We start from the raw sequence: 13,920 nt of genomic DNA on the forward strand, positions 1-13,920 counted from the left end.
AAAACCCACACAGACTAAATACACACACACACACACACACACACACAACTCCTAGCTCCATTCACACTAGCATGATTGGAGCTGGTGAAGCAAACACCTTTGCTCAATTTGGGCAGTAAACGATGATGATTTAGAAATTATATCAATGTGGATTGGATGGAAACAGAAACAAAATCCATCCAGGCATTTTATGAGTCTGGAACACCTTCACATGACGTTGCAGATTTTCTTATTGATCTTGTGGTGATAAGCTAGTAATACAGGATGTCAGAAAGCTAGTATCTCTCTATTAACCTTGCAAAAAGATGGGCTGGATTTGAGGACTGAATTATGGGAAGACCACATCCTTTCTCTGGCACCCAGAGTGGACAACAGAATTTTCGAACATGCTTTCCTGTTTTGCCCTCATTTTCTGGCAACAGACCTCCCCAAAGCACTGTGTGCCAATGCTTTCAGTTTCTCAGTGCCAATATAATACCTCTCATTCATTCTTATACTTACAATTGTCCATATAATTATTGTATTAGGTGATTTAGTGGTGTAAATGCGACCTTCAGTGACTTGCTTGAATATGTAGCACTTAATTTTTTAGCTTTCAGGAAGTTTGTGCAACTTTGAGTGTCCCCTAGTTGTCGGCGAGTGGTATTACACACCATATTCTAAAATCACTCTGAAGCTGAGGGTTTTATTGTGAGCATATTTATACAAGTAAGTATATTTATTGTAAATGTATTGCTGTTTCAGATATAAGCTGGAAAGAGGAAATAAAATAACTTCTACAAACGCTATCATATTAAATATCTTCATTTATTCACCTATGAACAGGTTTTTCACAATTGCAGAGAATAACAATAAACATTCCAAAGAGTGACTATTACTGGCAAACCCAACAATCTCAGTGAGACATTTGAAGCTCAGCTTTCGGCTCATGAAGTCCACAGAGCAGGCAGAGCTCAAGTAAAACTAGCAACATACCCAATCCGCAAACACAGTCTACGATAATTTACAGCAGTCTGCCAATCTGAGGAAAACTTTATTTTATGTTTATTGAAATGCTGTATAGATAACCACATAGTGTGTATCCCTATGAATAGGTACACCAGAAAAGCCCTTTGGTATTTCACTGTGGCAGTGCTGTGGAGTGAGGTAGATCTGGGATTCAATCAAAAGGCATTGCAAGATATTTCCGGGGTCATCTCATGGCCAAAGTCATGGAAACTGTGATATGTTAATAGATAAAATGACATAAGGACATTTGGGTACCAGAATATCAATACCCAAATTACACACCGAGCACAGATGAGTGCATACAAACCCCCCCCCCCCCCACACACACACACACACACACACGCACACACACACGCACACACACGCACACACACACACACACGGCTGACAGATGGTCTGACAGCAAATGGGTAATAGTACTGGAAAAAAGAAGTGCAGTGTGACCACTGCATTGCTGACTCATGGTCATATTAGCAGGCCACACCTGCAAGACCAAGCAGAGACAGAGCATATACTGTCAAGATTATTCTGAATGACATTGTACACAGTGTCAGCCATGCCAGCACAGAGGAAACATAGATTCAGTTACTATGGAATGCAATTCCATATTTCCCGAGGGTCAGACTATCTTTATAAAGTGTATCGATGTACTTTATTTTAATCTTTAAACATCAATATACAGGCTCAGATTGTCTGACTGGCCTGAGTTCAAAGGACATACAAATAACTGGTCAAAGCTATAATCGACTACAATAAATGCAATATCATCCTAAAAAGAACTGTTGAATAAATGTATTCAAAATCACTGGCACATACACACAAAAAGGTAAAAATGACTGGATAAATTAAAGGAGCACTGTAAAATAAATGTTTACCTTGTCATACAATAACAAGGCAAAACAGGTGATCAAGTTAAATCCTCTTATATTTTGATCTCTAGCAGGTACTGTTAACTGAGACAACAGTGCACTGTTGGTATTAAAAACCTGAACTGGCATTAAAAAGCACTACTGGTCTGTCTTATCCTATGTCCTGCTTCTCAGGTGAGTACCAGAGTAAAAGGAAGCTGGCTGCTGGGAACCTGTCTGACTGAGGTAAGCCCCTCCTCCATCCCCTTCCCTTTCCTCCTCATTCAACCCTGGAGCACACCTGGAGCACCTTGTGATTGAAGTCCTCTGGCTGGTCTGCATACACATAGTGGCCGGCCCCACGGATGGACTGGAGGAGGGGTAGTGAAAACACAGGTGCCGCACGCATGCACGCACACACAACATCCATGTTAGTCTTATTTACATTTACATTTAGTTATTTAGCAGACGCTCTTATCCAGAGCGACTTACAGTAAGTACAGGGACATTCCCCCCGAAGCAAGTAGGGTGAAGTGCCTTGCCCAAGGACACAATGTCATTTTGCACGGCTGGGAATCGAACCGGCAACCTTTTGATTACTAGCCCGATTCCCTAACCGCTCAGCCACCTGACTCCCATAGGCCTGAAGGCTATGGGGGGTTAGGGGGCTAGCTCTTATGTAATCTCACCAGGTTCATCATGTCTATCTCTCCTCGTGTAAAGGGCTCACCATGATCTCCACGTGGGAGTTTGGCCTCAGCTCCTTGATGGTGCTGCCAGAGCTGCCGTCGATGCTGGAGCGTGAGCCGTAGATGACGGTGATGGGGACGTCTGGCCGGATCCGGGCCACCCTCTGCAGCATGGGCCTCTTAGCCCAGCTGTACGGAACAGTCATGTTCTTGAAGGCCGTCTCCCCACTGCAGCGACACATCATAACGACTGAATTGTGATAGATAAACCTACAATTTATATACTGGATATACAGAGATCATTTATAGATATACAGTCGTGGCCATACGTTTTGGCAGTGACAAATTTTGTGTTTTTCAGTTTGCTGGTTTATTATTTGAGGATTTGTTTTTCACGTTTCTATGGAATACTAGAAAACAATGATACACATTTCAAAGGTTTTAAAAGCTTTTTTGGCGAAAATGTTAAATATATGCAAATAGTCCATTCTTTTTCAGCAATTAATCTGCTCTTAAAATCCAATCAGAATGATAGTGACTTCACCTGGCTAGAACTAGTTCACACTTTTTCCTGTGCTGATGACATGACTTAGTGAAATTATGTTAGCAGTCATTTCATGCAAGGGCCCAAAAACGGTGAAATGTGGGTTTTGAAGCTTTTATTTAAAATCCATCTGATCACTGCACAATAATTGAGTAACAATGTGAATCAACACCACAACAACTGAAGCAGTAAACTTTGCAAACACAAAATGTATGTCACTGCCAATACTTTTGGCCACAACTGTATAAATATAGAGAGAGATAGTGAGAGTGAGCAAGCGACAGGGGAAGAGAGAGAGAGAGCAAGAGGGAGGTACCTGGGAGACTGGACATTGAGGTGGTAGATGTATTCTGTGACTGTGTTGTCATTGAACATGGAGGAGAACTTCTTCTTGAAGTCTGGTCTCAGAGTTTGCAGCAGAGTAGGACCTGGGTCACACACACACATACGCATGCACACAAACACACACACACACACACACACACACACACATACTCATGCACACAAACACACACACACATACACGCACACACAGAGGGAACATAAACTGCCATGTAACTACACAGCATTAGCTGTAGTAAAAGCATTGTAGGTACATTGGAATTGCAATGTAATGACACAGTATTAAGTGTACCATTTAAGAGGAATATGTTAATACAAAAGTTTTCAAAGGCACAGTTTGGGGGAGGGCTGGGGTGTGAAGGGTAAGATGTTGTAAAGGGGAACTGAAAGATCAAGATCAAGATTAACATTCACTTACCCCTGGAAAGCACAACCTCTCCCGTACCAAGTTTCACTTGTGTAATATATGTCATGAAGTCTAACTACATAGCAGTTATTATGCAACTACACTGTTTTTACTATAGGTACTGCTATGTAGGTCCATAGAAGTTACTCGCACTATATGAAAGTGTTTCTGTAATAGTAACTACACACCACAGCCATAGCCCACCCAATTATCATTCACAACCCCTCCCTGTGATACGTCACAGTACCTCGAAAAAGCGCTTTCGTTTTTTACCACCAGAAGCAGAAAGATTTGCTGGAATCAAGATCAGAATGGATGAGCTTTGTTTGTTTTTTTTATAATAAAATAAAGTTTTGGGTGTTTAGTTCTTTGGAATGCTGTGCTGATCTCTTACCGAGTGGGCCGACCAGCCTGAGCCCGGCCAAGGGATTGAAGGGGCTGATCACGGCCCCCAGGGCTTTGATCCACACTGGGATGGGCCGGTTTTCCTCAGCCGTGTCGGGCCTCTCCGGGAAGCCCCACGGTTCCACCAAAACCATGTGCTTCACCCTGCGCAGGACCACAAGAAGAGGTCAACCCAAACAAGTGTGCATTTACATCAGAACCATCTGCCACAATCCCCTGCCATCTGTATCACTATCGCAGAATCCCAGCCTTTTTTGGACAGCCAAAGAGTGATCTGAAAGTAAATCCAGGTGCTGTGCTGTCAGTCCTCTTAAGGCCACTGAACCATAGAGGACTGCCAGGATGCCACCAAGCATGAATGGTGAGGGAGACACTGTCTACAGATCTGGAGGTGGTGCCCCCTGGTGTGAGCCACACTACAAGACATGGCTGAGAGGAGACAGTCCAACACAGAGGAAGGAGGGGAGTTATGAGTGGATAACACAGTCGGGATTAGTAGATTTATGCCGTAAGGTGAACCCTATTATCGTTTCATCCCGCTCCACAGTCTGGCATCTACACAATCTTTAGCTCATAAAAAAGAACGAGTCGTGCTTAGCTACCAAAAAAAAGTTTGTCGCTAAAATTCCAGTCGATTGTCGATGCGTCTATGTTTTAATGCAGAACTAGTTTCTTCAGAGCGTAATAGTATTTTGGTGGCACGGTTCGACCTGTGATCGTTCTACACCAATAAGGTAGCTGCTTTTTGTCCACATGGATGGATATGGTTGGCAAATAGAGGATGGGACCTTGCACGTCACCTGGATGACCAGAAATTCGGCCCCTGACAGTGTTTTGCATGTGATACACTGCGGCTGCAAAAGTGCGTGTGAGACAGGCAGATGTTCCTGTTTTTCGCTAGGACTGTGTTGCACAGACTTATGTCGTTGTTGTAATTGTGCCAACACAAAAGAAACTGAGGAACTGGAAGATAGAAACTAGTTCTGCATAAAACATAGACGCATCGACAATCGACGGGAATTTTAGCGGCAAACTTTTTTTTGGTAGCTTAGCACGACTCATACTTTTTTATGAGCTAAAGATTGTGTAGATGCCAGACTGGAGCGGGAATCCTTTTCTAAAAGACTTTTCGTGGTTCACCTTGCGGCCAAATTAGGTCGGTGATAAAGTTGGCAAACCGAATAATAATAATTAAAAAAGATTAATTTAGTAAATATAACATATGATACCAATGTGTTAACCTAAACATCATGCTTGACTACTGCGTCTCAAAATGGAAGAGGTCTCCAACCTCTTTGGAATGTTAGTCTGTACACTGTTTACCTGTCAGGGTGTTTGAGTGAGTAGGAGGCAGCCAGGTAGCCTCCCAGGTTGTGCCCCAGCAGGATCATGGACTCCAGGCCCACCCTGGCCCTCCACTGCTCAATGGAGTCCACAAAGCGAGCCTCTGCCTGCTCTGCCTCCTGAGGGAAGGGGGGCCGGCTGCTCTGGCCGAAGCCCAGCAGGTCCAGAGCATAGACGGGCCGCTGCTGGGACAGTGCCTCCAGGTTGAGGGCCCACAGGCCCACACCGCCCCCGAAGCCATGGAGGAGAACCATGGGGGTCTTGTCTTTGATGCTGTCGTTGAAGGCTAGTGTCCAGAGCATGTTGCCATCCAAGATGGGTACATACTGCCGGTGGAACTTAGTGGTGATGCCTGGAGATGGGGGTGGTGGGGTCAGGACTAGAACTATTTATGATAATCAGACTGATGCAAGTTTCACTAGACTTTGTCTCTGCAAGCCACAGCATGTCCTTACACTGCAACATCTTCTCCTCAGCGGCCTGTAGCTGGTTCTGAGAGGTGGGGCACCAGGAGGGTAGCCATCTGGGTATCCCCCAGGACCTGAAACAGATACAGATACATCAAAGAAAGAGAGTGAGAAAGCTTGCATCTCCAAATGTCCACAACTAAAACCTAGTTTCAGTTGCTATGTGTCTTCAACTGAATACAATTATGCTCAACATTTAGTTCAGTCAAGCGACTGAAGGTCAATTTTGCAGCAGTTCAGCATGTGAACCTGCATATTTCCTATCGAATCCACTTTACACTGAACAGATTTCAATTCTCATTTGATATTCTGTTGGTTCTCATCATTTCTACAAGGCATACACAATTTCTGTCATCCGCTGAGCACATGAGGACATACAGGTGGAGTTAGATTGATGTGCATGTTAGATGATGACAGAAGCATCAAGTTCATTACAGTACCTCAGAGTCCTGTCCAGGAACATCAACAAACTGCCAAATAGGCTGTGAATTCCCAGCAACATCAGTATTCGCTGGAGTGGTCTGAAGCCACAGAAAGACAAAAAGGAGATGGGGACAAGTGATATTATAAAGCAAGGTATTACATGCCTGGTACGGAAGCCCTAAGAGGCCATACATTCATTTGTTTGGTTTACTGTTTTCCCATGATAACAAGTTAGCTACAGTGTTTGTCAGGCACGTTGCTAGATATAAAGCTCTACGGGGGCACAGGCCCCTACTCATTATACGTACAGTTCAGGGATTTAAGTTTGATATCAGCTTTGGTAGGGACAACAATAGTTAATGCGAGCACGCAAGCCAATTTATTTTGCAGTAACTTGAGCGCAAATACCGTTTTCCGGTATCATGTAATATGATATGTTGTTTGTGTTGTTATTATGTTTGAGTCAAAATAAGATGGTTGGCCTATTATTTAGAAACTCTCTTAAGTTTTGTGATGTTTTCTTAGTCTACCTCAATTCTGACTTGCGTGCCGACACCTGGACTTATGTGTGGGCGCTGCAGGGGCTATTATAGCACAGAAGAGCGCGCGGACATGAAATTCTGCGGGCAAAAATCAGTTCGTGTTTTCGGTTAAACTGCGTTGATTTTACAAGTGTTGATTGGAATACTGCGTTTCTTTTTCCGGGATTATCAATCTAAATGAATGCATTGACTAATAAAGTAAATTGTTAAAACTGAAACTTAAATAAAACGTTTTACTGGGGCACACAAGATTTATAAAAAGGGTCTAGCGAACCGAGGTGAAATCAGTTTCATATTCGAGATTCAACAGACATTCATATTCGTACCTCCGTTCAGGCTCCGCGTCATATTTAGGGACCGGGGTAAAAGAGTAGACAGTCAGAATGTTTCTTCAATATCTTTGTCAAAATCGACCATACAAACTTCAAACTTGTTGCACATTCTTCTACTACTGACTTACCAATTTGTCCAACCTTTGGTTTGGTGATAATGTTGATTATTGATTAACCCATAGCCGATAAATCAATAAAAACACCAATATTTCTGTATTTCCTCAATATCTTTGTACAAAATGAACATAGAAACTTTAAACTTGTTGCACATTCTTCTAATACTAGCAGGCCAAGTTGTCCAAGCTTTGGTTTGGTGATAAAGTTGATTATTAATTAACCCATAGCCAATAAATCAATAAAAACACATTTCAGTGTTTCCTCAATATCTTTGTCAAAAATGAACAAAGAAACTTCAAACTTGTTGCACATTCTTCTAATACTAGCAGAACAAGTTGTCCAAGCTTTGGTTTGGTGATAAAGTTGATAGTTGATTAACCTATAGACAATAAAAACACCAATATTTCAGTGTTTCCTCAATATCTTTGTCAAAAATAAACATAGAAACTTCAGACCTGTTTCACATTCTTCTACTACTAGCTGACCAAGTTGTCCAAGCTTTGGTTTGGTGATAAAGTTGATTATTGATTAATCCATAGCCAATAAGTCAATAAAAACACCAATATTTCTGTATTTCCTCAATATCTTTGTAAAAAATGAACATAGAAACTTTAAACTTGTTGCACATTCTTCTAATACTAGCAGACCAAGTTGTCCAAGCTTTGGTTTGGTGATAAAGTTGATTATTGATTGACCCATAGCCAATAAAAACACACATTTTCCAGTATTTCATCAATATCTTTGTCAAAAATGACCACAGAAACCTCAGACCTGTTTCACATTCTTCTACTCCTAGCAGACCACCCAGCTAACACATGACGTTGCGGCAACGTTGCCAGTAAGTGCTCAGTTGGTAACCCGCGACGTTACCTTCTGGCAACGTCGTGGCAACGTCGTAGCTACGTTATAAAGGGAATGTTGCCAGTTGGTCCCATGGACAACGTTGCCACTACGTCGTACCTTGGTCGGCTGGTTACGTTATTTTTAGACCCGTGGACAACGTTGCCGCGACGTCGTACCTTGGTCGGCTGGTTACATTATTTTTTGGTCCCCTGGACAACGTTGCCGCGATGTTGTACCTTGGTCGGCTGGTTACGTTATTTTTAGACCCGTGGGCAACGTTGCCGCGACGTCGTACCTTGGTCGGCTGGTTACGTTATTTGTTGGTCCCCTGGACAACGTTGCCGCGACGTTGTACCTTGGTCGGCTGGTTACGTTATTTTTAGACCCGTGGGCAACGTTGCCGCGACGTTGTACCATGGTCGGCTGGTTACGTAATTCTTTGGTCCCATGGACAACGTTGCCGCGACGTTGTACATTGGTCGGCTAATTACCTTATTTTTAGACCCGTGGACAACTTTGCCGCGACGTCGTACCTTGGTCGGCTGGTTACGTTATTTTTTGGTCCCGTGGACAACGTTGCCGTGACGTTGTACCTTGGTCGGCTGGATACATTAATTTTGGTACCATGGGTTAAGTTGCGGCTAAGTCGCTCTTTGGTCGCAGGACAACGGATCTCGAGTGCATATAGTGGTTTATCCAGAGATGGAGATATCACACTGGACTGCTCTCAGTTCTGACACTTTTGCAATGTACCCATAGTCTACATGAATTTCAATCACACACAATATTAAATGTTGCACCCAGCACGTATAAATGTAGACAATGCATGTAATTCATGTGCAGCTCAGCCCCAGCATGTCATTGGTCATCAATTTTCTCATATGCAGAAACATAGCTTTAATAAATAAGACTGAATCTGGAATATAATTTAGTCTTTCATTCTTTACTATAAACATGTACAAAAGCAATCAATGTGTGATGTGTAACATGATTAAGCAAACATTCTTTGTATAGCACACCAAAGCTGTATGACACACAATGCAAATTTGTGCTCCAATAATTTTTGTGATACAAAATTGTTAAATGTGACCAAAAGGTAAGCGACTCTTAAGAGTTTCATTTCCAAAGACAAGTCATCACAGAATATTACAATTCTTCCTTAGCAAACCTGCCCCTCAGTCTGCCCCTGAGCAACAACTTTGCGCATGCCCATTTCAACGCATCGCTCAAATTGGGGTTTCAGAAGAGATTTTGCAGGGGTTCAACGCCGTCTTGTACGCATTGGATTTCAACTGGAAATTAGCTACTTCAAAGGTGAGTTTCTTTACAGAAATATATAAACATATTTTAAGAAATTTGATGGGGCATGCTTATACGTATATGTTTGAAATGTAGGCCATTTAGCCTGTTTATGTGCTATCAGATTCACATTGTTTACGTTAGGATTTCGATAGCTACAGTACAGTAGAGGTTAAACCCTCCAGAAAGTTATGTTGAAATACTGAAAATGCATATGCCTACATGTTTTCAAAGTTTAGCTTCTCACAAATCACCCACAAAAGAATCAGTGAAAATAAACGTTCAGAACTGTTAAAAAACCTTGTCCCAAAATAGTTTATTTAGCCCGGAATTTTCAAAGACTGTGGAGCTAGCGTGGCTGATCACGTTTTAATCACAGCAATGGCGTCTATAAAAGTATCATGTCACTAATTTTTCCAATTTGTACATGACATCTTTTTTTTGGATAAGTTTATTAGTTTTAACCTTTTAGATGCGTGAGTTTTAAATATTTCCGACGCTTCCACCAGTTATTTTTCCAAAACGGCAGCTAGGTTGCTTTAATTAGCTTCCGTTACCTAGCAACCTAGCATAATACTCGTAGCAATGCTACTACTTGCTAGTGTTACTTGTTAGCCTACTAATTGTAAATTTTGAAGCCATACTATAGCGTTTGTCATATAGTTTTTGTCTATCGGAAAACCGTCGGTTGGAATGTTCAGAATCACACATGTGCGACGCTACGATGTGGGGCCCTGCTTTCGAACGATCACATATGTGCAATGCTACTCCTTTAATACTAATATGCTATAACTATGTACATAAACTACATTCCATTTTCATTTCTGTACAGATTATCCTACCACCGTCACACGGCCTAGCACTGTGTCCCTGGGAAATGATGGTAAAGTAATGAATGACCGTTTAAAACAGTGACATTAATTGTATGAGCCATGGCAACCTAAAGGCTATGTTTTGAAGCAAAAGCATGACTTAAAACTTTTGCATCACCAGATTCCATACCCCTAGATGTCAACTCTGGTCTGGTGGAGGTGAACCAATTGGGGGCCCAGGAAAACAGCTGGCAGCCAGGCAAGTGCAAATATAAGACACTCAAAAAAATATATGCTTTGTATACAACCACTCAAGGTAACATTTGTTATTTACATAAATGTTACAGCTAATCTAGAAGAACCACAGTGTATGCCAATCATGCTAACTCTTGTAAACTTGTTTTACTTGTCTTTAATGACAGACACATTACAGGTTATGCTCCGGAAGATGGAGACATTGGAGGAGAACCAGCGAGAGGCTCTCCTATTCAGGCGACTACAGGGCAGACACATTGAAGAGGTGCCAGTGATGGACCTACAGGTGGCCCAAACACAGGCTGAACTCCAAGACGCCTTAAGCGAGGAGCGCCTTAAGGTGCTGGAGTTGCGAAAGAGAGTGGTAAGTGTTTGGAGATGCCATGAACTATGGCTTACACGCAGCGTTCAACGTTCACATTGGTGCTGACAATAAGTTCATGACTTCTAATTCCAGACGCTGTGATGAAGTGGAAGACGGGACTGGGAGAGAAAGCTGTGGAGCTCCTCATAGAGGAGACACTCAAACACAACCCGGCAGCCCGTTCAAAACAAGCCAGGTGAATTAATCATGATTGCAGCTTCCATATCCAACCTTTCACATGGCTATGTGTCAAAAATCTAGAATCACATGTTTTTTTGATGATGTATATTATTTTAGATGTGATTTTTTAATGACTTGTATAGCGCCTTTTTACACGTGCAATTATGTTGATAGAACACTAACTTATTTTGTGCTTCATTGTCAGGGCCAACAGACAGGACCTGTAGCGGGGACTGGCAGAAGATTTTAATTCACTGTTTGGCACTTTGTTTGAAATAAAATGACAATGTTACATGGAAATGCTGCCTTGTTTATGATTAGCTGGAGTTAGGCTACACATCACACAAACCTCCTAAAGTTGGCTACCATGTAGCCTATTATACAAGAACAAGTAGCATTTTGGGCAAATGAGGTCTGCATATGAACCGCCCCAATATAAGCAGTAGAATTGAGAAATATAGGTTACTTAGTTAACGTTGCAGTTACGGACTGGCAACGTCACAAAATTACGTTGCTAGGAGGTCGCGGTTACGGACTGGCAACGTCGGAAAATTACGTTGCTAGGAGGTCGCGGTTACGGACTGGCAACGTCGGAAAATGACGTTGCTAGGAGGTCGCGGTTACAGACTGGCAACGTCGGAAAATAACGTTGCCAAGACGTCGCGGTTACGGACAACTAGGTCAACTAGGTCAGCTAGGAGTAGAATAATGTGAAACTGGTCTGAAGTTTCTATGTTAATTTTTGACAAAGATATTGAGGAAATACTGAAATATTGGTGTTTTTATTGATTTATTGGCTATGGGTTAATCAATAATCAACATTATCACCAAACCAAAGGTTGTACAAATTGGTCAGTCAGTAGTAGAAGAATGTGCAACAAGTTTGAAGTTTGTATGGTGGATTTTGACAAAGATATTGAAGAAACATTCGGACTGTCAACACTTTTGCCCCGGTCCCTAAATATGACGCGGAGCCTGAACGGAGGTAGGAATATGAATGTCTGTTGAATCTCGAATATGAAACTGATTTCACCTCGGTTCGCCGACACCCCTGGTGTTTGTTGATTGATAAGGCCCTATCTTTGAAACTATGGGATATTTGAGCAAAATGACAAGCTAACCACAAAATCTTACACCACACTAGCAAAATGTTAGGAATACAAAACAAAACTTTCTTGCAAAACTTCTCTAACATTACAAAACTTCTCAAAACTCTTTAACATTTTTGTTCTTCAATACAGTACACACAAATCATAATTTGAATAAGCTCATGAAGAAGAAAATAAGTACTGATACTGTAAATGAAAGAGACTAGCTTTTTATGTGTGCAGAGCAGTAGTAAAAACACACACACACAGGTATCCAAATATGTATGGATGTGTATTTGGAACATAACACACTATGGATACAACTACGAAAGGAGAATAGTTTAAATATATATTTTTTTTCAAGTTGATTCCCACGGAAATCCCTGCCTTAGAAATTAAAATGTAATGTTCTACTTTTGTTGTTGTTGCAGACACTGGAAGTATATTGTTTGTGTGGCAGGGTCCACCGCTATCTATGTGTGTGTGTTAAGGGGGAGGGGGGGGGGTATCACAATGCCAGTTTAAAAATGTTTGTCAACCATCGGCGACTATCGAGTGTGTTTGGGAACAGTAGTGTGTTTTGGGGTACAAATAATGTATATTCTATATTCCGTGTTTTATGTTTCTGTGCTGTGGCACTGGTTGAAGTAGATATTAACAAAACACCACTACAGGTACAGTTGCTCTAGTGTGTTTGGGATGACTAACCGTCTTCTTGTTATTTCGACATCACGATTAAACAAACTAAATTAACTACCACGGGAAAACGGAGTAATTCAAATGTATAAATGTATAGCTTCATCCTGCTGGACACTTATTACTGACCTACAGAAGCAATCAATAAGATAATGCATGGACGAGTCAGTTTAATAAGTGTTCGGGAGATTAGCTTTATATCTTAAGACATGAGATGATTATCTTAGTTGAGCCCTAGGTCCTTATAATTGTATCTGCTGTTTGAATGTATATGATCAAAGTCAGCCTTTTACAGTAATTAGTATCTGATCCTGGCTGTGATACACCAGAACTACTACGGAGTGTCACAAAATGCTGCTGCTGCTAGCCTAGTGCTAGCTTGCTAGCAAAGCTACATTGGCGTCAGTTAGCAAGCTAACTTAAAAAAATGTAAGAGACAATGACATATTAGTATTTATTTTCTCCCATCTTAAGAGTTTGATTTGACGTTGGACATGGACAGGGAGCGTATAGCTAGTAAAATGAAGCACTCACCCTCTCGGAGTGGCTACAACTTGCTCGGCCATTCTTGAACCTGAACAACACTTTGCCCTGACGTACTCATTGATTGGACGTTCTGTGGGACGTCAAGCAATGCGGAAGAGGGGAAACCTCAATCTGCACGCCTCAGATGAGCACTGGTAAATAAACTTTGTTATTTTTTCTTTGACAGTGTTACAGTTATTATCTGTATAAGAGGGTCCGTGTTTGGCAACCATTTTCTGTATGTCTATGTATGGGTGTAATTCGTATTTATAACACTTCTTTGGGGCCAAGGCAGCTCAGTGGGGCTAACTAAGACAGCTCAGTGCTCTAGCAAAAGGGTATTCTACACGATTTCCTATAGGAATGAGGCCGAAGTCCTTTACTGATTCAA

At 41.8% G+C, this 13,920-nt stretch overlaps 1 protein-coding gene across 1 annotated transcript; it reads right to left on the minus strand.

The window, feature by feature from the left end:
* Positions 1-788: 788 nt before the first annotated feature.
* LOC134022973 (1-acylglycerol-3-phosphate O-acyltransferase ABHD5-like) lies at positions 789-13,646 on the minus strand. The gene is made up of 8 exons (XM_062464734.1): positions 13,539-13,646; positions 6,494-6,574; positions 6,042-6,127; positions 5,566-5,938; positions 4,232-4,386; positions 3,406-3,517; positions 2,587-2,773; positions 789-2,226 (listed from the first exon to the last, which is right to left on the minus strand). Exons 1-8 carry the CDS (start codon positions 13,568-13,570, stop codon positions 2,137-2,139), a joined length of 1,116 nt encoding a protein of 371 aa, XP_062320718.1. The 5' UTR covers positions 13,571-13,646; the 3' UTR covers positions 789-2,136.
* Positions 13,647-13,920: the final 274 nt, after the last annotated feature.

The sequence above is a fragment of the Osmerus eperlanus genome, chromosome 7, assembly GCF_963692335.1.
Source record: "Osmerus eperlanus chromosome 7, fOsmEpe2.1, whole genome shotgun sequence".
Lineage (NCBI taxonomy): Eukaryota > Metazoa > Chordata > Actinopteri > Osmeriformes > Osmeridae > Osmerus > Osmerus eperlanus.